At 42.7% G+C, this 25,959-nt stretch overlaps 1 protein-coding gene across 3 annotated transcripts; it reads left to right on the top strand.

Annotated features, from left to right (window-relative positions):
- Positions 1-15: 15 nt before the first annotated feature.
- On the top strand, positions 16-25,959 carry PLEKHA8 (pleckstrin homology domain containing A8). 3 transcript variants are annotated; one of them, XM_038175736.2, is made up of 14 exons: positions 16-165; positions 7,896-8,012; positions 8,624-8,779; positions 10,081-10,205; positions 10,855-11,013; positions 11,910-11,950; positions 12,701-12,858; positions 14,698-14,857; positions 15,245-15,330; positions 15,869-15,927; positions 17,000-17,130; positions 17,689-17,759; positions 19,361-19,422; positions 20,191-25,959. In XM_038175736.2, exons 1-14 carry the CDS (start codon positions 78-80, stop codon positions 20,386-20,388), a joined length of 1,611 nt encoding a protein of 536 aa, XP_038031664.2. In that variant the 5' UTR covers positions 16-77; the 3' UTR covers positions 20,389-25,959. The 3 variants fall into 3 exon arrangements, with proteins under 3 accessions (XP_038031664.2, XP_038031665.2, XP_027306794.2); XM_038175737.2 differs by having other exon boundaries at positions 103-165; positions 7,883-8,012; XM_027450993.3 differs by lacking the exon at positions 16-165 and adding an exon at positions 4,702-5,061.

The following is a 25,959-nucleotide window of genomic DNA, read 5'->3' as shown; positions in this document are numbered from 1 at the left end:
GGGCCCGCTGTTCCAGCCGCTCGCTGCGCTAGGAGCGTGGGGGCCGCGCAGGGCGGGCGGGCGGGCGGCGCCGCGCTATGGCGCTGGGGCCCGGCGGGGGCGGGGGGGGCGGGGGGGCGGCCGCCATGGAGGGGGTGCTGTACAAGTGGACCAACTACCTGAGCGGTGAGCCCCCGGCGGGGCCGGGAGCGGGCTGGGGGGCTCGGGGAGAGCCGGGCGGAGCGGGGGGGACCCGCAGCGGGGCGCTGGGGGCGTTTAAATGGCTGTGGGGGAGGTTAATGGGGTTAATAATGGGGTTAATAATGGGGTTAATAATGGGGTTAATGGCGCTCCTCCGCCTCGGTTCGTGGGGGGAGTGCTGGGGGTGCCTCAGCGGGCACGGGCTGGGCTTTTGTTCTCCACAGATCGGTGATGGAGGATGGGGGCATCTCCCTTATCTCGCTGCTGAAAGCCCGCCCTGGTGTATAAAAGGTTGGGGTTGCTCCGTGCCTTTCGCCCCGGGTCGTTAGGGGCAGGGTCGCCCGGTGTCTCCTCCTCGGTTGTCAAAATCCCATCTATTAACGCGTTTGGGAGCGGCGGATGGGCTGTGCTGCCAGCTGGCTGTGCCCACATGTGCTGGCTTCTGGCATAATATCACGAAGGCTTCCTGCCCCCAAGGCATTAGGTCATAAATTTGTCATAAAGCAGAAAGAAAGGAAAAAAACAAAACACAAAGTACGCTGCCGGAGTGTGGTGTTGGTCGTCGAGGTGGTAGCCAGGGGTTGAGCGCCAGGAAAACCCTAATTTTGGAGGTTAAAGGAGGCGTGAGGTTGGGCAAGGGCTCAGCAGGGTGTTGGGGCAGTGCTGGTGGCCGTCAGGTTGTGTGCCCGCTTGTGCAAGGTGGATGCAAAAAGTGGGGAAAAAGGTGTGCTGGCTTGTGTAAGCGTGTGTACGGCTGTGTAAATGCACGCAGCAGTCATCCCGTGCCCTTTCCTCCTAATTATAAGGAACACGCCTCTGTTTGCCACAGTCGGAGAGCAGATAAGGCATCCACCGAAAGAACAAGCCCGACCCTATAAAAAAAGGAGAACTGCTGGCTCTTACTGCAGGGGGAGAGGAGCTGATGGAGTCGGTCGGTAATCGGGGCTTTTCTGGGAATTTTGGTTGTATGGCGCCTTCTGTCAGCACCACCGTGAGAGGTGAAGTCCCCACCGAGGTGCTTCCCCACAGCCCTTGGGCAGGGAGCGAGATCTGTGTCACAGCCTGCCCGGCTCCTGACAGCAAGAACCTGTCACAAGTAGGAAACGCGCTGGGCTTTCCGTGGGCAAAGGTTGGAATTGGAAGCAGGCAGGGTTTGCTTGCCAAAAACTAAAGGCAGGTCAGCTCGCCTTACTGCTCAAACAAGTTATCTCCGCTTGTAAAAATGGACTTGTTTGCTCTATGTAGATTAGGATAAACCGAGTTAGTGGTGCTTGATTTCTGCTTGGAGATAAGTTTTTCCCTGGCATTGATCCTCTGCTCGTGTTGTGATTTGTACGTGCAGGTGTTGCCTTTGAGATGTTTATTTATCCCCAGGCTTACAGAATGAGCGAGTTATTATTTACCCACAGGGAGACAGCAGGGTTGAGGAATGCCTTCTTTCAGTTGTGTAACAGCTTGGCACTTTCAGCTGATTTTTCCACTGAAGTTCAGTTAAGTTTGGATCTTCAGCATTTACCTGGGACGCTTTACCTGGGATAATTGGCCGCAGGAAGGATGGAGGCTGACTCTGGAGGGGATGGTGTGTGCCAGGTGTTGGCTTGTGGATCAAAGGCAGCCTAGTCGTTAGAAAGAAAACTGCTGACGGCCTCCACTGAGTCGCCTGGCGTTCTTCATACGCTCAGGCAAGTGGCTTTGATCGCTCTCTTCAGAAAGCTCACCTTTTCCTGTATTTAAATATTCCCTTTCTTAATTGTACTGACTAACTCACTCATCTTCCCTGAGGCACGCTCACCCTCATGCCATCCCAAGTGACGCTGCATCGCGCCACGTACCACGGCTGGCTCCTCCCATCCACCTCTGTGGATCGTGCACCATCGTTTTATGGTTGTGCTCTGATTTCTTTGCTGTTTATTTCCAAGACACCAACACCAAGCAGTAGTTTTCGGGCTTTGTGTAAAGTTTGAAGTTACTCTTGGCTCTGATGTTTCAGACTTCCCAAACTTGAGGGGAACACTAAAGAAAACATGGAAGAGCATTAGTTTTTATAGCTTGGTTCTGGATGCATGGATCCATGGGTATCTGCATGATTCTGCTTAGAGTGAGTCCTTGTTTTGGGAGTTTAAGAAATCTGATCTTTTAGGATGGGACCTACATCCCATCTATTTGCTACCAAGCTCTGAAAATAAGGTCCTCTGTTTGTAGAGACGGAGGAAGTAATTGAAAACTTTACATTTAGATAAACATTTGGTTCTAAAAACGCTTTTGTTTATAATTCTTTTTTTCCTTGTTTTAGCTCTCTGGGTATAGTCGAGTTTCTGATTGCATAAAACAAGAAGTCTGGCTGTTGTGGAGGTGGAACTGAGCAGCAGAGGTGCCTGGTGTCTTAAGGGAGGTGCTGTGATCAGCATTACTGACCACGGCTGCTGCCAGAGACCAGCTGTTGGTTTAGATGGGTGACAGAGCCTCCCCCGGGATGCTTCAGGGACTGCTTAGGTCACTTGTTAGGATTCTGCATAACTGTTTGTGTGGCTTGACCTTTCTTATCAATTCCCTATGAGCACGTCTCCTTTTCCTTGCTTTTTCTTCCTGCTTTTGTCACACCTTTTTGCAGCTGAGCAACGTGCCTCGCAGCAGAGAAGTTTGAGGCTGCAGGAACAGAGCCGTGTCCCCTCTGTCCTCTGTAGGGGACAGGAGTGGTGCTGCAGAGCCTGCCCGGCAGCGCTGCATTCCCCACCAGGTATGCTGCAGTACCGGTGCCTCTGCGTGCTGCCCTTCTGCACCAGAGAAGCTGGGTCAGACAGAATCAAAAGGTGTGGCAGAATGAGGGGAAAAAAAATAACATCTTGTGTGTTTTGGTAAATCGGTCATGTTGGCTCAGGTGAGCAGGTCGTGGGTGCCCCCAGGTCAGGCAGGAGCTGAGGAAGTGTGACCAGAGGAGGGAAATGCCCAGGAGCTTTCAGTAGGTGAATGTTTTGTTGCAGATAATAACTCGAATTAGCGTGTCTGAGCAGTGACCTGGTTTACTGCACTTCTGCCTCCGTCGCTCTCAGCAATCGCTGCTCTGCCCTTCGTCCTTCCACTGCCCCTATTAGTAACGCCTCGTTACTGGCACGGTGTCCTCCTCCACAAGCACGGAGAGCTGGCCGTGGGCATAAAACCCATTTGCAAACATGCCATCAGTTGCCTTGTGAAGGCAGGCTGCTCTGCCAGCGCTGCTAGCAACAGCTCTGAGGGGGCACACGAGTTGTGCCACATCTGTATGCACTTCTGCTGCCCTCACCGGTGGGGTTTTTATGCTGCCAAACCGTTACATTGTGGAATTAAGGCTGCAAAATGCGTTGCAGTGCCTCAGATTGTACCTTCACAAAGGTGGGATTTTGAAAACTTCTGCACATTTGCAATGTGAGGATTTTTATTGCTTTTGTTCCCCAGGAATATCCTTGTCCATCAGATGTCAGTGCATTAAGGGCGTAGCTTTTGGGCTGGTACAAAATCTTTGGGTTGTGCAGATGAGGAAGTGCAGAAGGTTTTCGGCACTGCCTGTGACAGCTCAGCAAGGTAACGGGAGGCTGGAAATAAGAGCTCTTGACTCAGTCCTGTGTTTTGGCTGGTGGAGGGATGTCCTCTGGCTGGAAAACTTGACTTCCTTCATGACTGGGAGGCAGATATTTTAGCAGTTACGTCTTGGGACGATGGCATGTCCTGGGCAGCAGCCGCTACCTGAAGCAGGCTGGGCTTTAGCAAAGGTCCAAAATTTATGATGTTTGTAGACTTCTGTCAGCACTAGCAGCTGGGGAAGGACCTGTTGTGGCTTTTCACTTGGTTTTTGCAAGCCAGCAGCACTGCTTTAGGCTTGTTTGAGCTTTTTCAGCTGCTCTTATCTGTCTGTCTGTCCCTGAGGCTGCAGTTTGTCTGTCCCTGGGTGGTGGGAGATAAAGTTCCTTGCTTTGCCCAGGGCGGGGTGGAGAGATAGACGGTGCTTGCACTTGCTGTGAGATGTCTCTGACTATCTGGGTTCTCTTGTGACTTGACAAAGAAAAGCAGGGAGCTGCCCCCTGCTCTGCAGCTGTGCTGGGGGCTGCCACAGTCTTACTACCAGCCTGGGATGTGAGCTGTGGGGATGTGATGAAGGCTTTAATTCCTGCTCTTAGGTGGATGCTGCTGTAAAGTGGAAGTACACAGTTATCTCCTACTCACACTAAAAATAAGAATTAAGGTCATAGAATCCAAGGACTATTTACTGCAGAAGCTTTTCTAAAGACTTAACGTTGAAGCCCAAGAAATTACTAAGCATAAATTATTGCAAAATTCTAGTAGGAAGCGAGCAGTAATAAAAAAGCCTGAGTGTTTTGCCTTTGTGCCTTTTAGAAATGCAACTGAAACTGGCATCTCTTAATTGCAGCTTGTTTTCCAGGTCATCAGTTTGACTTCCTGAGTATGTAATTCTCCCAGATGGTTTGGCTTTGTGGATGTCTGACGTGATCCATGTGTATTCAGATGTTTTTTTTCTTCAGGCTTGGCACTTGGGAACCGGTGCTTTCTGGAGCCTGCGTTGTGTAGCATCAAAGTTTGAATGAAGTCCAAATCTCAGCTTTATCAAGAAATGTCAAGTTTGCTCAGTGATAGCTGCATCCAGATTTCCTGAAGTGTAATGATGGAAGCAGGCAGATCTTTCAGACTGGGGGAGCTTCTGGAGAAATAAGGAATCCTCAGCAGGCACAGGCTGCTTAAATATCTCTTGTGGACAGTATTAGGTCTTGTGGGTGCTGCAGGTGCTAACTTTAAGTTTCACAAAGGAGTGCAACGTGTATTAGGACCTGAACCAGTGGCTGCTGAGGTGTCTGAAATCTCTTTGCTGGCTTCTGTGACTGAGCCCTCAAGGTATTGCTTCCTTTTCTTGTGCCTTGAATTTTATCGTCTGACTGGTTTTTTTTGTTTTTCCTTTTTCCCTCCAGCAAGGTCAGCTTTTATTGTTAATGGTTCTGTGCCTCTAAGACAAGCTGTGGAAGTCTGAGCTATGTTTTGTCCTGCCCGTACGCCAGCAGTATGAATGGGCTTAGTAAATTCTGCAGAGTTGTGTTAGTGCTATCGCCAGTAAGACCTGGAGAGGTTCAGCCTTAACTTTCTATCTTGGGTAAAGTCTGAATGTGTAGTTCCAGGAACTGCAATATTCTTACTAGAGCTTATGGGGAACAAAATAAAACTGAATAAAACCAGGATTGTGCTCCTGGAAATGTCTTTTTGCTGCTTCACATTTTGTATTTTGTTTTTTAATCTGTTCTTTGCCTGACTGTGAATGTGAAGCTACTCAGATTGAAGGTTGTATCCCTGTTGTACTGTCCAGGATTTGTCAGCCACGCGTTATTTTTAGCTGGTTGTTTAGGATAACCTTCCCGTGGCTGCTGACTCAGTGTCATTGAGTACCAGGTGGTTAGTGCATCTTCCGACACAATCCTGCTGTGATTTTCTTATTATTTTTGGTTTCCTTTTATAGAAATGGCTTTATTAGGATAACAATCGTGTGCAGAAAATGCAGGCAATTGCTATGTATATACATGTTTGTGTTGAACAACATGTCATTGCACTTTTAATACCCATCTGATAAAGAAGTTAGGTTCTGCAGAGCAAGGCAAATAACCACTGATGTTGCAGATAAAACCCAACCAAACAAAACCCTCCCAATATATTGACTCCTAACATTCTTAACCAGCATCCAAAGGGGACGGAGGCAGAGCGCTGTGTGTGTTGGCTAATTGATTGCATGGCCCTTGATTGATGGCGTGCAATTTGGGTGAGCATCAGCTGCAATTGGAAGCTGCAGGACCGTGGCTGAAACTGTTGGTGTGCACCAGCAGGGTCCCCACGCTGAATTAGAGGCTTGTATCGACTGTGGCACTGTGTGTTATTTAAAGGGTTGGATCTGTGCCACCGGGTGTCTGAGGCAATTAACTGCTTGTCTCTGCTCAACAATCGCCTCCTTTTTTTTTTTTTTTTTGCGAGTTCCCCTGTATCAATAGTGACTTTTAGGACAGTTTCTTTAGTTTGGTGGCAAGGCAAATAAAACCCAGTCTTGTTGTTTTCTTTTGTCGCTTTTTAAATTTTCATTCTTGTGATTTTTTTCCTTTCAAACAAAGCAAAGAAGTTTGGAGAATGCTTTGGCATTTAGAATGCTTTTGTGTTCTTCTAGAAAACAATGGGGGAACTCTAGAAGAGTGTGAAGGAGGATATAGGTTAATTTGTTTTCCCACAGTCCCAAAGGATCAGTAATATGTGGGTTGTAAACCCGGAGGCAGTTTGCTGACACAACATGGGAGCCCAGGTGTCCTAGCTCTGGCCCTGGCCCGGGGAGCTGCTTGGTGCTGCTCAGGAATGAAAGCTGATTTCCTCCAGTGACAACGCCGTGCTCTTGCTTCTTATGTTAATGAGCTTCAGCTTTTAATTAGGAGTAAAATGATGGCTGGTGTCGTGTTTGTTCATATCTTTTCGCACCGAAGTAGTACTTCCAAAAGGGGTAATCTAGTTCTGAGGGTGGGCAGCAGGGCAGGCAAAAGTGGTAGCCGGAGCTATTGGTTTTGGTCTAGGCTGACATTTTCATTGCCATCTTGGAATGGATCCAGAAGCACTAGTTATTAATTGAGACTGCTTTCTAGATGGGCAGCACAGGAGATCCAAGAGCTGTTGTTAAAGATGGCTTTCAGAAACTGTTTCCTCCTCTGTCTCCTCTCTACCTTGATTTAGGATTTTCTTGCCCTTGTTTCTGATACTAGTTTGATTAGGCTTTTCTGTAAGGGAAGAAAATAGCTTTGTGCCTCTCACTACAAGAAGGACATCGAGGCCCTGGAGTGTGTCCAGAGCAGGGCTATGAAGCTGGTGCAGGGCCTGGAGCACAAGGCCTGTGAGGAGCGGCTGAGGGAGCTGGGGGTGTTTGGTCTGGAGAAAAGGAGGCTCAGGGGAGGCCTCATTGCTCTCTGCAGCTACCTGAAAGGAAAGTGTGGGGAGCTGGGGGTCGGCCTCTTCTCACAGGTCCCCAGTGACAGGACTAGAGGGAATGGCCTCAAGTTGTGTCAGGGGAGGTTCAGGTTGGAAATGAGGAGATATTTCTGCTCAGAGAGAGCAGTCAGGCACTGGGACGGGTTGCCCAGGGAGGTGGTGGAGTCACCGTCCCTTGGGGGTGTTCAAGGAAAGGGTGGATGTGGTGCTTGGGGACATGGGTTAGTGGGTGACAGTGGTGGTAGGGGATGGTTGGACCAGATGATTTTGGAGGGCTTTTCCAACCGTAAAGATTGTAAGGTTCTATATGTAAGGCAAGACTGCTGTGGTGGCATTTGGAAAGAGCAAAGGGGAGAACTGAGAAGTGAAGAACTTGATGGATAGTGGTCTGAAAAGGTGTTTGGGGAGAGAAACGTTAAGTAATACTGTGTTAGCAAAAGTACTGGAAATGACATATGGCATCTCAGGAACATATCGCTGGGGTGTAGCTGAAAGCCTCTGAGCCCAGCTGTCTGCAGGCAGGGCTGCCTGCAGGATGTGATAGTTAGCAAGCAGTGGTTGCAGTGTGCAACATCCAGGCCTGTTGTAAATCTTACCTATTCAAATGGTTTATTTTTCCTGGGGGAACCAAGAATCTTTGGGGCTTTATTTGCAGCAAGTCTTGAATTAGAGGTGGTGGAACTGCAAGGAGAGAAGTAACTGAGAGATCTAGTTTTGTTTTTCAGGCTGGCAGCCTCGGTGGTTTCTTCTCTGTGGCGGCATCTTGTCCTACTATGACTCTCAGGAAGATGCCTGGAAGGGTTGTAAGGGAAGCATCCAGATGGCTGTGTGTGAAATTCAAGGTAAGTACGATACAGTGACACAACTGTACAAAGTTTGTCCGATAAGCACAGGCAGCACTGGGATGAGATTTCAGGACACAAGAGCTATTTGTTTTTATTTTGATGTTACCCTTTTGTAGTAAACCAGTAACTTGATTTATATGCATGTTTGTATTCTATGGTATTTTGAAAATGTTACAAGAGCTGCAAAGCTCTACAATAACGAATATTCTGCATGGAGGTATGTCACTGTTTCATGTGAGCTGTGGTGGGAGAGCACATCTTTAAACAATTCTTCCTAGGCACAAAGCTAATACTAGAAATATGAGTGACTCAGTACTAGGTCTGCTCACCTGCATTGGGTTACTTGCTATACCTTTGAGGTGTGACTTCTGGATGATAATGATCACAAAGCTGTCTTTCATAGTCCCACATAGTCCTTTTGTCCCACAGTTGTACACACATCCTATCTATTCCCTTACTTAGAAGTAACAAAATGGCAGTGAGGGAGGTTTGGGGCTATAGATTCATACTCTCCCATTACTGTTTGACCTGCCACCTAATATCTGTTGGGATATTCAGTTGGGCTGGGAATGGCTGAAGAACTGTCCTGAAACCTGTGTTGCTTCCAGTTCATCCTGCAGATAACACACGAATGGACCTGATCATCCCCGGGGAGCAATACTTCTATCTGAAGGCGAGAAATGCAGTTGAGAGGCAAAAGTGGCTGGTTGCGCTAGGAACTGCCAAAGCCTGTCTGACAGACAGCAGGACACAAAAGGAAAAAGGCAAGAACTTCCTTTTCTGGCACATACTTTTTACTTTTTATTTCCCTATCCTTACCTTAGTAGACGTACACACAAAAATGAGAAAATCAGTACTGGAACTCTGTGTCCAACCTGTGCTTCTGGTCTTTGGAGCTACTAAACAACAAGGCATATGGGAACCCTAGCTGGAAATCTCAGGCATTAGCTCTGGCATTAGTCCAGGAATCTGAAAACTTTGGCTTTTCCTTAAGACACACCATGTATTAATCATCTGAAAACTGTCTGTTGATGGCTTCTATGAGTACAAGGAGTGACTAGCTCCTGGCTCTGGGTCACTGGGATGCAGACTGTTACTGTTTGGCTGTGTATGAAGGCAAAACTCTCACTAATCACAGACAAATTAATTTCTTTCATAATTCCGTGACTCATAAGAAAAAATTATTTCTGAAAAATCTCAGATTGACTATTAGTCATAAAGTAGCTGAAGTACTCTGTTGAGATCTAGGTTCAACAGTACAAGAAATGCGTGGACATACTGGTCCAGCAAAGAGCCACTGAGATATTTTAAGGAAATAACTGATGGGAGAGCATAAACAAGACAGAGCCAGACTCTTCTCAGTGAATTGACAAGAGGAAATGGGCACAAATTCAAATACAAAAAGCTCCATTGGGACATGAAGAAAAAATATTTTTACTGTAAGGATGATAGAGCACTGAGCAGGTTGCACAAAGAAGCCGAGTTCATCCTTGGCAGTATTCCAGACTTCACTGGATTTGGCCCTCAGCAAGCTGCTCTAGATGACCCTGCTTTAATAAGGGGAGTCAGACTAGCTGGTCTCCAGCGGACCCTTCCTGCCTCAACCACTCTGTGATTCAAGGATATATATTAAGTTAATCCACTTGTGTTTAAAAATACATGTCTTTTCCCTCCAGTATTTTTCTACTCAGAACCCTGATCCTTTAACTCACAGTGTAATTGTTTGCCCCTTAAACTACTTAATGAAAACAAAAAGATACGAAGGGCTTTTATTCTATTTAAAAAGCCTGTTGAAGTCATATGTCATGTACTTGCTTTTTCCTCTGGGTTCTAAGCCTAGCAACACACTGTTCCTGCGTATCACAGCAAACAGTGAAACATTTTCACCCGTCATGAGCCTAATTTATGGCAATCTAGCTCATTTTGGGGGGTTGATTGTAAAATGTTTTGAAATAAAGAAGTATTGATTGAATTAGATTGTATAGTATTGTTGCAGCAGCTTTCTAAAATCACATACTCCCAGATGGATACAACAAATTTAACTTATCTTTTGTTTCATTTTTAGAGTTCACTGAAAACACAGAAGCCTTGAAGACTAAAATGTCTGAACTTAGACTGTACTGTAACCTCCTTGTTCAGCAAGTGCATAAAACAAAAGAAGCCAGCATTTCTGGTGTATCAGAACCAGAGGTATGATTATTTTTTCGGCGTAGACCAAGTCTTGACTGTTCTGAACCCTTCTGGTTAGTCAGTGCAGTATTCATTCATAGTTATTTACTGTCTGTGTTACTTACCCTCTTTCTGCTGAGGACCTGTGGGAAATAGCATATCCCCACAATAGTTCTTGTTTAAATGAAGTAATACTGTATTGTTGTTGGTAATGGGATACTTCATTCTGCATGTTTTTCAGTTGAAGTAATCTTTTTTTTTGTTGTTCCTGGGATTTTTGAAGTTACTGTTATCTTCAGATTAATCTGTATCTATTTCATTTGTTTGCTTTCATTTCCCTTGTCGGTGTTGTCTACTGGAATACAACTATTGAATACATCAAAGGTTGTACTTAATTACTCACCTCTGGTGTTAAATATATTAAGATGCAGCTGTTAAAACCCAAGTCTGCTTTGCTTGTTGTAGAGAGAGGCTTATAAAAGTTGCAATGCCGTGAGGGGGCATAGCCCCAGTAATTTGTGGTGCCAGTTCTCTTATCAACTGACCCTGTGCATTTTAATTTGTGTGAAACAAGAATCATGACTATAGCAGTCATGGTCTTTGTAGAAATTAGCCACTCCGATTTGATCTTTTGTGTTGAGTCTCCGTTCCAATTGTTTTTTTCCCACAGAGTGGGATTGATATGGGAGCTCTGTTGAAATCAACCTGTGACACTTTCCTCAAGACTCTTGAAGAATGTATGCAGATTGCAAATACTGCCTTTACTTCTGAGTTATTGCATCAGACCCCACCCGGATCCCCGCATTTAGCAGTTCTCAGAACAAACAAGGTAATGACAACTACCCTCTTCTACCAGTCTTGGCGTGCAAGGTACCATTTTGTAAAGTAGCGTTTGTGGAAGCAGGGAATTAATTTTTACTCCTACTGTAGCTAGTAGTCCTCCACTGGACCTGTTGTGGTATTTCCTGTGGCTTGCAAGTTAGGTAAGGCAATTTTTGTAATATGCACTGGCCAATCCCTTCACTTTTAATGATAGGTGAAAGCTGTTAATTGTTGACTTTCAGGGCCTGATTCAGCTGCAGACAGTGGTATTTAAAAACATCCTGACTATATGACAGGCTGGTCCATTGTGGGAGTTCACAGCAATTACAACTCATTTATGTTACTGCAGCAGCACATCTATGTTAACATGCCAACAGGGGCTAATGAGCTTATCTTTTCAATGACAAGGACATTTTCTTGAATCGTGAATCCACAGCTACATATGTAAAATTGAAGCATCCCTGGCAAACAGCAGATTAAGGTGTGTGTGGGAAGGTAGATACTTCACTGCCTCTGGGAAGTGAATTCACTTCACTGTACCTGGTATCTGGCTTCACATTACTTAGCCTAGTTTTTCAGATTTCTTTTTTAGGTAAAGAAAACGTCATTGCAAAGAACACCTTGCCCTAGTTTTGTTCAGGTGCTCTATGGCATCTCACTCAGCACTTGCTAACTAGCTTCTGAAATAAGTCATTTTTTTCTCTTCAATATATTAATGTTATGATTTTGTAGCACCTTTTCACGTTTCTCTGTACAGTGCCTTTGGGTCAGAAGTAGTGAGTTTATGCTTTTCGGCTTTTCTGCTGACTACAGTTTGGGTTTATTAAAAGTTCAAGAAACACAATACAGTCTTCTTGCTATAAAGGATGTCTCTCTACCCACTCACCCCCTCTTGTCTTACAGATAAAACACTCAGTCGTGCCCAGCCACACCTCAACAGAAAGGTATAATAAGAATTACTCTCAATCTTTCTAATCTGTTTTGGGTAGTGTCTGTTCTTTCCATATTTTTACTCTGATATTACCAGTGGTGGATACAAGCAGAACTGTATTGCACTGAGCTCCATACTTGGAAACAGAGGTAATGAAAGAGAGCTGGCTTACCTCACTTCATGCCTCTTCTTTCTGAGCCCTTTCCTTTAAATTTTTCTCTTCCCTGGCCATCCACCCAGTGAATTCCTGGCCTGTCACCAAACATTTCTCTCCACTTCAGTGCTCTTCCCTGCACCTTCAGTTCCACTCCATATGCTTGTAAAATCGTTGACAGAGGGTAGATTATTTGTGGATGAGATGGCAAGAGTGTATATTATCTATTTAAAAGCAGTAATGAAGGGATGTTGTTTTACCTACAATATATGCCCATGATTTCCTTTTTTTTTTTTTTTTTTTTTTTTTTTTTGTAATCAGACTTTTCTTGATTGTGTCTCTTGGCAATGATCTTTATTAAAAATATACTCTATATATTTTGTAAGCTGAGGTTGAATAACTAATGTATATCCTACTTGCTGCAGACAGTAGGATATATGTTAACGATTCCTTTTATTACGGTAGACAAGTCACTTTTCCTCAGAGAAGCCTGTGACAACATGCAATTTCTGGCAACTATTTTTCTTGTATTGTTATCTGTGTGCCTTCACAGGAAGAAGCTTACCAAGCAGTGTTTTGTACTAACCATTATTCCTTTGCTTTCTTCAGGCAGATGGAATTGAATCCCTGTGAAAATGGTTCTGTAAAAGCAGAAATTAACCAGCAAGAACAAACACTTATTAAAAGTCTGGCGTGTTTAAACCTGGAAACAAATGAGGAGTGCAGCGATGTTTCTGTTGAGGATCACATAGAAGAGAATCTGGCAGGTAAATATATGTGCCACCTTTTATCCAGAATTACTGTTCCTTAAGTGGAGGGAGGTTTAGGCTGCCTGCGAGTGTGCTACTAATACTTTGCTTCCCAGGAGAGGGAATGTCAGTGTGGTTTAGTCTGATATCTGCCTGTTGTCAAGTCTTCTCAGCATAGCTCCTGCCTCTGCTGACAGCTAACTTAGAACTGAATGTGGAAGGAAATTAAAAGTTTTTTAGGACAGGTGCAGGCTCCTGTTGATGTTGATTGACATGAAGAACAATACGCTGTGGCAGAGCTTCAGCTGCTCTTGGTCTGTGGACAAGCATTTCATTCCCAGAGGCCCTCATCTGGGAAAACCAGCACCTCCCCTATTATGTAGGGCTGCACTGTCAGAAGGGTACATTGAAGCTTTATGCGCCTGTGTCAGAGGCGTTGACCTTGTAGTTGCTAACAATTGTTCCAGCAAATCTATATGGAAAATAAACTCTTTTTTTCTCTTCCAATTGAGAGTTTATTAGAGAGCACCTTATTTCTTCCATTACATCATTAGTAGTATGAAAGTTGGAGTTGTGTGTGACTTTGGTAAAACAGTTGAACCAATTCCATATAAAATTCCATCCTTTGTAGCCATATTGTTAAAGGCTGCTGAACTTTAAAAGTTTCTTTTACAGACTTAATTTTATGTCTCCTCCTTCTGTTGAATGGACTGCGTTGTTCTTTTACAGGACCTTTCTCTGACTCACCGTTATTCTAAAACATCCATATGCCATCAGTCAAGCAGCTACTCTTTTTAAGCCCTAAATGCAGGGGCATTCCTTAGTATTTTGTGTGGAAGATGTTTTTTTTCTCCCTAAAAACTTCCTTCACATTTCCTTTTTTCCCTGAGGAGCATGGCTAAAGTCTCATTCCTCCTACCAGGTGTAAATGGTTCTTTTCACCCAGCACCAGGCTTATTTAGTGGTTCTACAAATAGCTTGTTTTCAGGCTTTGCTCAGAGGAAGAGACTTTGTTGCAGCTGGATCTCTTCAGCCCAATTCAATGCCACTTCAGGTCTATAAATGCTCAATGGATTTTGAAAGCATTCATTCCCTGGAGAGTCAGGGTCCCTGAGAAATTCCGGGTGTTGGTTTGGTGGTGTGGCAGGAAGATTTGCTGAGGTCCATGGCCTGTGCACAGCGGATGCTGTTGAATGTATCACTTCTGCTTCTTGACCTGTTACCTGCAGTTCTCTGTGAGGTCAGAAGGTCTTGCCGTGCATAGATGTGCCCTTTCTTTGGGTATATAAGACTTATATAAAAGTCTTCCTTTGGAGGTGCTTTTGTAGTTCTGAGTTTGTTTGAAACAGATACACTTGACCTCAAAGAAGAAATAAAATAGACCAGAGAGGGGGAAAGGAAACTGGATCTTTTTCTGGCAAACTTTCAGATGATTCTTACAAACTGGGGAGAACGTAGCAGCCTTTCATGTCATAGCAGTACCCTTCTGAGCAGTCACTGTACTTCCTTATCAAGAGGAGCAAACAAGTCCACGTAGCTCTTTAGCCTCTGAAAAGGGCTGTGCCACTTGATCGGCACTGGGGCAGTTGCAACTGGGTGAGAACTACTCTTGTCTTCAAACAGATGTCTGCTACTGGCTTGCACACAATTGGTCTGACTGATTAGAAGGAGGGGAGGGGACTGGTGTAGATGTTGTCTTAGCAGTTGACAGGAGAAGTATGGTGTCACTAACTTTGCATGACCCAGATATCCCAATGCCTTCCTTCAGTAGAGTACATCTTGAGGAACAATAATAACAATATGGGTGTGTGGCTGTTTTATCTTTTTTTTTTTTCTTCTGCTTCCCATGAATGTAAGGCATTAAAGAAGATGGAAAGAACAAGCTGCAAGCTGTAGAAGGCTTTGATGCCCACACATTGCTGCAGTCAGAAACAAGTTCTTTAAGTGGACTGACTCTGTGTGAGGAAGATGACAATGAAAATGGCTTTCCTACCTTCTTCAGTGTCATGAGCAATAGGTAGTACATGTTGCAGATTTACAATATACAGATAATGAAATTATTAAACCTTTGACTCGTTTTCAAGTCTGTTCTGTCTGCAAAGCTGTGTTTGAGATTATTTAACAAGCATTCAGACAGCACAGAAATGGAAGAAGATACTTTTTGTAGAATCAGTTGTACAGAAGAGTGGGAGGGCTTTTTCCTTGTTTGTAATTGCCAGCAGTTATGCATTTTCTGCAGTCATTTACTTTAAATGAGTGAAACAAAAGCCATGTTGGTGGTTCAATGTCTATAAATTCTATCTCTGTTCAAATGTAGTGGGCATAAAATGTAATTTTTGTCTTTAGAAGTTGCAGAAAAGGCACTACTAAAGCTACAATCTCTCTTGCTTGTCCTGGATGCCAGGTTCAGTGATATTGAACTTCGGGAGGAAGAAGGCATACCAACAGAAGAGTTTCTGGAGTCATGTTATGCAATTGTGCCAGTTTTGGGTAAGCAGCTCATTTTTGTGCTGGGATGCCTCAGAGTCCTTTTGACTGACACCAGCTACCAAAAAAAAGTGGTTTGTTTGGAGAATTCATTACTTCTCTGAGGTGATAGAATTAATTTCTATTAGCAGAATGGACATGAATGGTACTAGATGTTTCTCATTCTTCTTCTTTGTAGAGTATCCACTCTCATTTAGATGGGACCCACGTATAATGTGTCTGGTAATCTATGGGTATATTTGGAACAATATTTTTCCCCTCAGCAGAACTGCATGGAGTGCCTTATGCATCCAGTACAGCTGACAGCACGTTATCAGCTATACTATCTGTTGTCACTTTTTTTTTTTTTTAATTATTATATCTTCTATTTTTTCTTTCTAATTTCTTTTTCTTTCTATTTCTTCTTAGCTTTATGTCATTCCTCTAGTATTTTCCTACCAGTTAGAAGGATTGTTTAGACAGTAGAATAAAATCGTTGCTAAGACATGAGGATTGGAAAAATACATAATCTTAAAGTATGGCCTTTTTTTTTTTTTCCTAGACAAGCTGGGACCAACTGTCTTTGCTCCTGTTAAAATGGATTTTGTAGGTAACATCAAGGTAACAGCTGATTTCTAACGCTGACTTCTTGAATGAAATACATATCTTTGCTACCAGGCCTCAAGAATTTTTGTCATGGGAGTCAATACTACAAGGCTTTTTAATATTTGATAATGTTGCTGTCAGATCAGAATGCTGAAATGTCCCTAATTCTGTCCTTACAGTACGTGCTGTGTTTAATAAATCCAACTGTTGTGCACAACCAAACTTAGAAAATACTTGGTAGACTGCCAAGTAAAAAGCCTGTTACACCTAATGAATATGACTTTGATTCTGAGCTGAAAGGATTGTAAGTCACGATGTGGTGGTATCAATATTATCTTTAGACTGTAAGACAAATGGGGAAAAAAACCTTTCCTCAGCAAAGTAGCAGCAAATCAGCTCATTAGGAACCAGCTTTTCAATGGCTGCAAATCAGAGCAGATCCTGTAGATTAGGTTCTTCTGAAAGTTCTTCTTGATTCAAGTCTGGAAAGGTTTGAAGTGCCATTTGTGAGATAAGACATATTTGTAGGAAGACTATTCATAGCTTTTTTTTCAAGGGGAAAAACAAAAGCAGAACATCTCCTGAGTGTATGATAAGGAACACTGTACGCATTCAGGTTTGTTTGGAGCAAAGTCACTCAGGAACTGGCTCTTATCTTGCTGAAAGCGGCCACTGAAACTGTGGAAATAGAAAGAGGGAATAATGCTATTTAAAAAAAAAAAAAAAAGAATCCTTGACTAAGCCACTTGCTCACAGCAGCTAAGTCCTGGTGCAGATAGAACCAGGCAGTGCTGTGGTGTGAGGTTGATCCAGCAGCAATGTGATCTCTCTTGAGCTTCATACCCCCTCTAGGCTAGCCTGATGTGTCTGGGACTGTGCACACTTTGCCGGTGCACAGCCACGGGGAATGCGTGACGTGAGCCTGTCAGCTGCTCAACATAATAAGCCTGAGGGAGGAACTGATTAGGGGAGAGCTGCAATATGTTTTTGAAGGGAAGAATTGTGATGAATAGGTGCTGTGTATGGGACGGGATACTGTTTGATCTTAAAATCGTAAAGCCTTTCCTCTTGTTTTTTTTTCCTCCAGAAAATAAACCAGAAATTTATAACCAACAAAGAAGAGTTTGATACCCTGCAGAAGATAGTGCTCCACGAAGTCAATGCAGGTGTAGCACAAGTTAGAAACTCTGCTACAGAGGCTCTTCTGTGGCTGAAAAGGTAACAGCTTCCTATCAGTTTCAACTATAAACAATTAAAGTGCAACAAGGGGCCTTTCATCAGTGTAAGCTTATTTATCAGGAGCAAACTAGTTACTTTCACAGGCTCCATCAGTCAGCCCAAATTCACTAGGTTCAAGATCACTGTATTGTCTGTAGTCATGCCACTGCATCTTTACCAAAAGGCCTAAAAAAGTGGTTGCAGACAACCCTTTTTCCATAAAAGAAAAGAACAAGTTACAGGGAATGACTGTTCCTGCTGGACCAGTACATCAGGCAGATAATTTCAGGCTTCAACACAATTGTTTTAGCAAAGTGTTTTTTCTTTGGGCTGGCAGAGAGGCTGGAGAATGTAGCTGCATTTCTTTGTTCAGATGGAAAATGGCTTCTTAATTCTGAGCGGAGATAAGCAGTGGAGATTAAGCTAGGTTGGCTCCAGAATATCCCTCTGAGATACAGAAATAGGAGTTTGACTGTATATTGAAGTTAAAACAGTACTGCAAAATGTGGGGATTTACTTTGTTACATGGTTCTCTTTTTTGTGGGCTCATCCTGACAGAGGCTTGAAGTTCTTGAAGGGGTTTTTGACAGAAGTGAAGAATGGAGAAAAGAATATCCAGACAGCTCTGAGTAAGTGCTAGTTGCTTTATTCTTCACATGATTTTGCATACTTGTCTACTTTCCTTTTTGTTTCCTTTTCTCCAGTGGTTAATGATGCACGTAATCTCCAATACACAACCTTTTTTTTTTTTTGAATGTTCTAGGGTTTTTTTTGAAAATAGTAGTCTTTGGGCAGATTAAATAACTGGTCGATCTTGACTTGATGCCAGATAAAGATTCACTTAATTGTCATACTTCTATCGGGGAGATAGTCCCCATAGTTTCCCCCCCCTTCAGGGGGAAAAAAGTATTTTGTCTCATTCCATTTTCTCCACTGGCATGAAGTGAGAGCATTCCCAAATTTACAGTTGATGTTTTACTTCTTCAGTTCCTTGCGAGATTGGCCATGACTCTTTGAAATCACCTCCTTGTCAGTATGACTGCGACTTGTCTATGTCAGTTCGAAGGAAGGTCATAACAGAAAAATAAATTTTTCCAAGTATACATTTTTTGTCACTTACTGAGTCAAGCTAGTGACCACAGCAAGTACGGTGCAAAATATGAAACTGTTGTAGGCTTAGTTCTTCCTGAGTAAGACTCTTCCTGTGTGTATGCAATCTTGCATTGCAATAATACAAACTTTGCAACTTCTGATGTTTTTAATGTCCCCTATATTGTTTATTAAGGCAGAGAATAGACTTGTCAATCCTATTTGCTACAAAATACCTATTTTCCTACTTATTTCTTTGTTTTTATTACTGAATACCTTTCTCATACATTCTCTATCTCAATGTATAGAAAAAGACACATTTCCTTAGTCACATTAGACTGGTAGATGGGGGGAATACTTCAGATTACAGTAAAACTCGTATCTGACTTTTACTGACTTTATGCGCTCTTCAAGAATAACTGTCTGCAGATTTCTGAGCAAATATCCAAACACTGCAAAACAGATTCTCTTGCTTCAGCTCAAGGAAACTATAACACAACATCTGATATTTAAAAAATCCAACTGAAAGCCAAGGATATGAAACAACAACAGTAATAAGACTCAAAGGTGTTAGTTTTTTATATAGCAAGCTTTCTGTATGAAAGTGGAGCTGTCCAGGAACATAACAAGGACCTTCGTCAAAGGCTACACTTAGGCACTCACAAGAGAAGAATGGAGTTTGTGATTTTTTTTATATTTTTTTTAAATACAGGCCCTGTGCTTTCTGTTCTGAGGGGTTAGAAGTTGACACTCAAATGTAAAGAGAAGGTTCTTGTTCAATGTCTAAGCTAGTTACATCCAGACTGAGCAGAATAGTTTCACCCTGTATAACATTTTTTCAGACTTGCACCAAACTGAGGACTAGAAAGTAGAAGAAAAGTTAGTTGTGAAGTACAGCTAATCAAATAAAAAATAAATTTGCCTTCATGTCTACAAGAACTTAACATTGATGATGTGTAGGAGAATGGCAGCAGAGCTGAGACCGCACTGCAGAAATCCCTAATCTGCCAATCCTTTTCTCCTTCCTTTCATTTATAACTTTGGTGCTCAGAAAGGGCAATTACGTGCATCAAACAGTAATAATATGGTGATACAACTGCAAACTCCTTACATGTTTCTGTTTTTTTCCCTTTTCTTTTAGACAATGCTTATGGAAAGACGTTACGGCAGCACCATGGTTGGGTTGTCCGTGGGGTCTTTGCGGTAAGTGCTCGTCTTAGTTTCTGATAGAGCTGGGGGTCTTGTTGCTGAGATCTTCTGTTAGTTTTAGTTAACAAATGGTATTAAAATTAGAAGCATTACAATTAGTAGGTTCCTTTTGTCAGATCTTATCTTCAGGGTGAGGATTGTAGCTATCACTATGTTTAGGATTGAGCTTTCAGGGCGGAGCTCGTTTTCTGGAGCCAAAACAGAAGGCTTTTTTGCATGTGTGTTGTTTTCATTATGTGTTTTGTAGTCTTGCAGGGGCTCTTAAAAGAAGTGAGATTTTTAGTCTGCTAATTTGAGGATTGGTCTTTCTGGGGCATTAGCATTCAAGAAGAGCTGATGCAGATGGTGTCAGAGAGTTGAAGCAAAATTTACAGGCTAGAGGAGATGGTTTATTTCTTGTCCAATCTAGCAGCTCCCCCTTGTGTCTGTCACTGGAAACTATTATTGAAACTGTAAAAGGAAAAACGAAAGCCTCAGCCGATTGATTAAACAGAGACTGACTTGGAGAAGCAGGAATGTTGAGGGGGAGAGCTTTCTGAAGAGCATTTTGAGCATGGGACTGCAGTGCAGAAGTGTGTGACGCTGGGCTGGGAGCTCCCCTAACAATCTAGAATTCATTTGGGTTTTGTATTTAATTTCTAATATTTACTCTGTATTTGTACAAAATATGATATACTGACACTTCCTAAAAATCGGGCACCTCTGAAGATGTCTTAATCTCCGTGTAGACCTTCAGTTTAAAATCTTTGTTTCCTCCCCCAGTTAGCTCTAAGGGCAGCTCCAACATATGAAGACTTTGTAGCAGCTCTGTCCGTAGAGGACTGTGATCCTCAGGAGGAAACATTTTACAAAGGAATGCAGAGGGACCTCAACATTTACTTACCAGCCATGGAAAAGCAGCTAAATATCTTGGACACTCTCTATGAAGTACATGGTTTGGAGTCGGATGAGGTTGTATGACTACAGCAAGCCAACATCTTAAAACTTCAGGGACTGTGTCTGTTAACAAAGATTTTTTTAACACCATTTCTGTTCATCGTAGCTTTTCAGGTGGGAAGGGTGTGAGTGTTTTGGGGGAAAGGTATGTATGATTTTTATTTTTTGATGTGCACATTTTGTGTTTAAATGCAGAGGTACTGTTTCTCTTTGGGTCGTAACTATAGCTGTGATGAATGTTTTTGACTCTTTCCTCTCCTGCCTCACCCCCTGTTCCCCTCACCTCTTGAAAGTAGCAGAGCAGAATTTGCCCTTTGCTCCCTCACTTTACACGGGAGCCACATATGCAGCAGATCGGTCGTGGTGTCAACACGGAGCCTGAGCAGGCGCTGCTGGCTTGGATCCTCCCGTGCCCTGTGCTGCTCACTGTAGTGAGCATTACTCTTACCCTGGTAGCAAAGAGAAGGGCAGTTAAATGCCAGTTCATTGTCTATGCTGTGAGTTTCCCTTAATTTGGGTTGAAGCTTTTTTTTTTTTGCCTCCACAAATAGAGGCGGTCTTCATCACAAGCACACACGGCTGGTGATCAAGAGCTTCCACCAGGAACCAGCCTTTGAAACCGGGCATTGTGTTCCCTCCCAGCTACCAATATGTGCTGTGTTTTTTTTTCCTTTCAGCTCCTGCCAGTGGGCCAAATGTACAGAAAATTTCTCCTAGTGCCCTCCACAGCAAGAGGATGCTCGAGCTGTGGTTCAGGACAGCCTGCTGCACCATTTAGCGTAGTGCAGGAAGGAGATGTGTACACATGACGAGTGGAAGGAAGGCCATAAGCACGAGGTGATATTTTTTCTGCACTGGTACCAGCCCCAGTGCTGTGGCTGGTGAGCCAGAGCCTTGGCTGGCACAGACTGGCAGAGCCCAGCTAGTTTCAGTAGTGCTTTACACAAGCAATTGAAAATCATGTCTATCATCCTGGTTTATTAAAGTTTTGTGTTTTTTCTATATTTTGGGCTTAGGGTTTTTTAAATTAAAGTCATACAAATATAATATTTGCTTTTAAATTGAATGCAGCTAGCAGTTTATAAAGCAGATTTCATTAAAGTCCTTCAGGCTGCCGTTATAGGCAGGACTCCATGAAAGTGGACATGAAATAGTGACACCTAGAGGAAGCTAGAATTTGTCACTGAGCCATTACACATCGGGCGAATTACAAACCTTAAAACCTGAAATTATGCAGAAGTGACCTGAAATTAAGAAAGTAAGATTTGGTGGGTTTCTCCTTCTGCTAATATCAATTTAAAAATGTGCTCCTTAGCACTGCTGTTATTAGAAATAATAAAGAAGTCCTTTTAGTTAGTGATATGGTTATGGACGAAATTCCTACTTGTGTTGAAGACTAGAACACTGCCTGTGAATTATTTACTGCCAGTACAAGGCGTAAGTGGGTCTCTCAGTAATGAGGTAGGGATTTGGATAGCTTTGTCCAAAGAGATGAGCTTTGCCCATGTAGAGGAGGAGATAAGATTGTGCTTACGAGGTACTTAAACTTAGTAATGACTTCATAAATACAGGAGAAGTTTCATTGTTGCTGTACTCACAGGAGAAATGCTAGCTTTTGCTAGGCTAAAAATTAATTCTATCTCAAATGAATGTACTGCAGGCCTGCAGCCCTGCTTTGTTCTGAGATGGGAGCCTCTCTGCATGTTTAATACTTGATCCTTTCAAAGGAGCCCAGCATTGCAAGCTTTAAGAAAAGCATATGATGCTTGAAGAAAAGACCAAACGCCACACTAGGTGCATAAAGCAAGATACTAGGACTGTAATTAGGTATTTAAACAGTGTCACTTTCTTCTTCCTGTTATCTCTGAGTTGTGCCTATCTGTAGTTTCTACATGCAACAAGGAAGAATCAAAAGGATGTATAGGGCTTTTAATTTTTGGAGTTTTCTTAATTTAAGTAGTGTATATTTATGTTAGAATATAAAGTAAGAACTTTTGACCAAAGCTCCATTAAATTATTTCTCTACTTGCAGTGCTAAAAAGGAAGCAGAGAGCCTTCAGAATTTGGCTGTCTGCTTCTTGAAAGCATAAATGCAAAAAAAAAAAAAAAAAAAAAGAAGAAAAGGAAAAAAACACCCACGCCTACAGCAGAACAACCAGCTCTCCACCCCGTGTGGTTTCCTCATGACTTTCAGCTATTATGAGGGAAACTTTGCTGTAATAGGTCTTAGCTGAGTGCTCTGAGAAAGCAATAGAGACCACATTGCCACCAAATCAGTTGGCGTATGGGGACAGCAGGAACAGATCACTCTTCTCTCAAAAATGAATTGCAAGATCATGTTTTTGCTGTAAGCTTTTCCAGTAGAAGGAAAATAAATCTAGCACTTAAGGGCTTGGAGGTTTCTTGTTTTTTTTTTTGTTGTTTTTTTTTTTTAACTAGCGGGAGAACCACTGGTTTGTTAGTAGCGTATCAAACCCAGTGTTTGATGCAAAAAGTGAAGAAGCTTTATTTTGTAAGCAAAGAACTTAACAGCTTTGTTGGGCCACTAACTTCAGCAACTGCTGACTTCTACAGTTCTTCTTTCTTCTAACAAGCAGATAGCAGTCCACATGGCATGTCCTCTAACCAGTGTGGCATCCTGCTTGAGAGCAGGCTTTCTCTGGCTCTGCTGTGTAAAGCTGGTCTTTCCGAACTGTGGAATTGGTGCTTGAGGACGTTCTTGGTAGCTTCAGGAGACCCCCGTGTCCTCATTGCTTAATAAGGGATTTTCAGAGATGGAACTGAGCAAGGTCTCCTTGCCTTCAAATCCTGTACTTCACCACGCACTGTTCTTGCAGGATGTTGAGCACTTTGAAGACTTACAGATGCTACCTTTCCAGTCCTGGCACCACTGAGAAAGAAACCCTGTACTTTTATGATGTCAGTCTGGCAAGCACAGAAGGTTATTCTTGCTTTTCAGGATTGTAAAGGATAAGCAACTAACTTCTGGCCTTCAAATTTGGAATTGGGAAAGAGGCGGGTGGGTTTTGTTTGATTTGTTTGGTTCATTGATTGTGGGGGAGTGTATTTGTTATTTTTCTCTAATGGCTGAGGTTATAAACAACTGATCTGCATACTTATCTTGGTCCACGTGACTCTCAGATAACAGCACCCTTGCTCTGTATACTTGACGTGAACTGCTTTATTTTCTTAAAGTGCACTAGTCTGAAGTTTTTGCATCCCTTTCCTTTAGAAATGCTTTCGGCTGTTTCCTTCAATGTCCAACAGTTGCGTATTCTCAGGGATTTTACTTAGCCATGGCAAAATAAGAGTAATCACAGCCTTACCCTAGGGGAGTAAGAGTGTTTTGTGAAATTAGTGTGGCAGGGTACAGAACTCTGTACAGCATATGGCATGGACAAAGTCTATCCAGTGCATGTCCTTGCTGAGACATGGTAAATCCCAAAGCAATCTGATCAAAGTGCTATCTAGTGCTGAATAATGGCTGTCAGCAGATTTTAATAGAGATCATACACACACCTTTGTAATGTAGTGCTGTTGGCATTAGAGCAGAGCTCCCAAATAACTTCAGCAGAGTTCTGCGTAGCGATGTGAGGCTTCTATTTATTTTATTTATTTTGTATTTCTTTTTAAAACAAACGATGTTCTGGAGCCCCCCTCTGCTATTTTAAGACACCATACTCAGTTGCATAGTGAAGTTCTGTGACATTACAATTGTAGAGTATGACCTGGACGCTCGGGTGCTTTAGTGTTCAGGAGTCGTTGAAACATCCTGTCTTGATGCTGTCGTACTACGGGTCTCCCTTCAACAAATGCACTTACAGTTGAGGGCCATATACCTTCAGTTATGAACTTTTTGTAAAGCATCATCATGATTTAGGTTACAGTTTGCTTTAAAAATGTTTCATAGTTTGAATATTGTCACTTGCTTGGCTGGCCGTATAAAAAGTGTGCCCAAAATGTGCTCCAGTTGTTTGCAACGTGCTTTGACAAAGGGACATAGACCACTATAGAAGACTGTAATCTATGTGCACATGCTGGACCCTCTAACCCTTTCTTTTTATTAATCAATTCAGCTTTTGTGAAAAGCTTTAGAGAACCCTGAAATGCCTTTAAGACACCAGAAAAAGATCATTAGCACATTGCTACCTAGCTGTCTTTCCCTCTTTCCACCTGTTCCCCACCCTTTCCTTTCCTTCTATTCATCAGTTTGTTTGATGCCAGATATATTGCTGTCCAGCTGAAACCCCTCTATAAAAGTGTGAAACAGGAGGTTTTGTAAGTCATAAAAATGTAAGCTTTGAAAAGCAGATCTGAATTCAGCAGCAGGTAACCAAACACAGTCAGGTGGAGAATGTACTGCTTTGTCTTCGAAGCTTTGCCCTGGTCTGCCAGGAAAATCATACCACTTTTAATTTCACTGATGCAATTTAAATCAGGACACTTCAGAATTGGTAGTTCTAACTTTTACAAGTGAAAACACTTTATATTTTAATTGGGCTTATGTCTCTTGCATGCATAGTACTGAAAACAAAAAGAAAAGGGGGGGGGGGTGTCTAAAAACCTACCTTGGTGAACAAACCCTGCAAACTTCAATGTCCTGCCTGCTCTGAGTAATATAAAATCACCCATGAGCAGAGGGGGTATCAGAGCACACTCGCTGGATTGGAGTAAGCCCATACAGCTACTCCCAGTTCACACAAGGATTTCAGCACTTGCTTTGAAGGTAGAGCATAGGGAGATGTTTCACTTAAACACACACTCTGTTGCACTGGCATCTGTTTCTTCAAAATGTGGCCCTTGACTGGCATTTTTAAATATCCCTTTCTTGGTATAGTATTCCACCCACCCCCAGTACTACCCCCATGTGCTGAAGAGCTTTTTTTCTTTGATTCCTTTATTTAGTGTTACCTTGACAGTTTGTGATTTTTGTCTACTTGAAACTAAACAAGTAAATTGCATTCCATAACATGGTGACTAAACTGAAAACCAAAGCGGCTTGCTTCTGTGGTTTCCATTCTTCTTTTCTTTCACTTCTCAATCCAGTTTTGGGCATTCGTTTTATTAATGTCAAGCTGAGCTTACAGTGAGCCTTACTTAGATGAATACATTGTAAGATGAAGAGAAGGTATATTGCCTCACCCTTTAAATTTAATTGTAAGGGCTTGTTCATGCCCCCAAAATCACCTCCTCCAGTGTAAGCATTGCACAAATCGTGCTGTCGTAAGCAGCTCAGTGTTGAAGTACTTTGGAGTTTCCAGTCTGCATCATTTCTCAAATCACACGGCATCTGTCTGTTTTTTCTTTCGGAGTATTGTTAAGACCTTTGACAGACTTTTATATTATTTCGTGATAATAAACTTATTTTAAATAAGCATGTTTTAAAATCTCATTTTCTCCTTGCATGGATTTTGTTTTTTTATCGAAACAGAGAGCCTAAAGTGCTCTTCAGGACTGCATCTGTTCTAGGTACTGTGTGAACAGTCAAAAACAGTATGTTTCTGGTTCATAGAAACTACCTGTATGTATCTTTGTACGAAGAATGTTAACACATGGAGCCTGTTTTGATTACAAGAATAAAAGCTGCATCTGCAA

The sequence above is a fragment of the Anas platyrhynchos genome, chromosome 2 (assembly GCF_047663525.1).
Source record: "Anas platyrhynchos isolate ZD024472 breed Pekin duck chromosome 2, IASCAAS_PekinDuck_T2T, whole genome shotgun sequence".
NCBI classification, from domain to species: Eukaryota; Metazoa; Chordata; class Aves; order Anseriformes; family Anatidae; genus Anas; species Anas platyrhynchos.
The sequence above is the reverse complement of the archived record's forward strand: the minus strand, read 5'-3'. Positions and strand labels throughout refer to the sequence as shown.

Coding starts and splice junctions, on each gene's coding strand:
- PLEKHA8 (XM_038175736.2), top strand. CDS start 78: ATGGCGCTGGGGCCCGGCGGGGGCGGGGGGGGCGGGGGGGCGGCCGCC. Junction 10,206..10,854: donor CTGGTGTATCAGAACCAGAG/GTATGATTATTT, acceptor TTTTTCCCACAG/AGTGGGATTGATATGGGAGC. Junction 17,131..17,688: donor GCTCTTCTGTGGCTGAAAAG/GTAACAGCTTCC, acceptor TCATCCTGACAG/AGGCTTGAAGTTCTTGAAGG.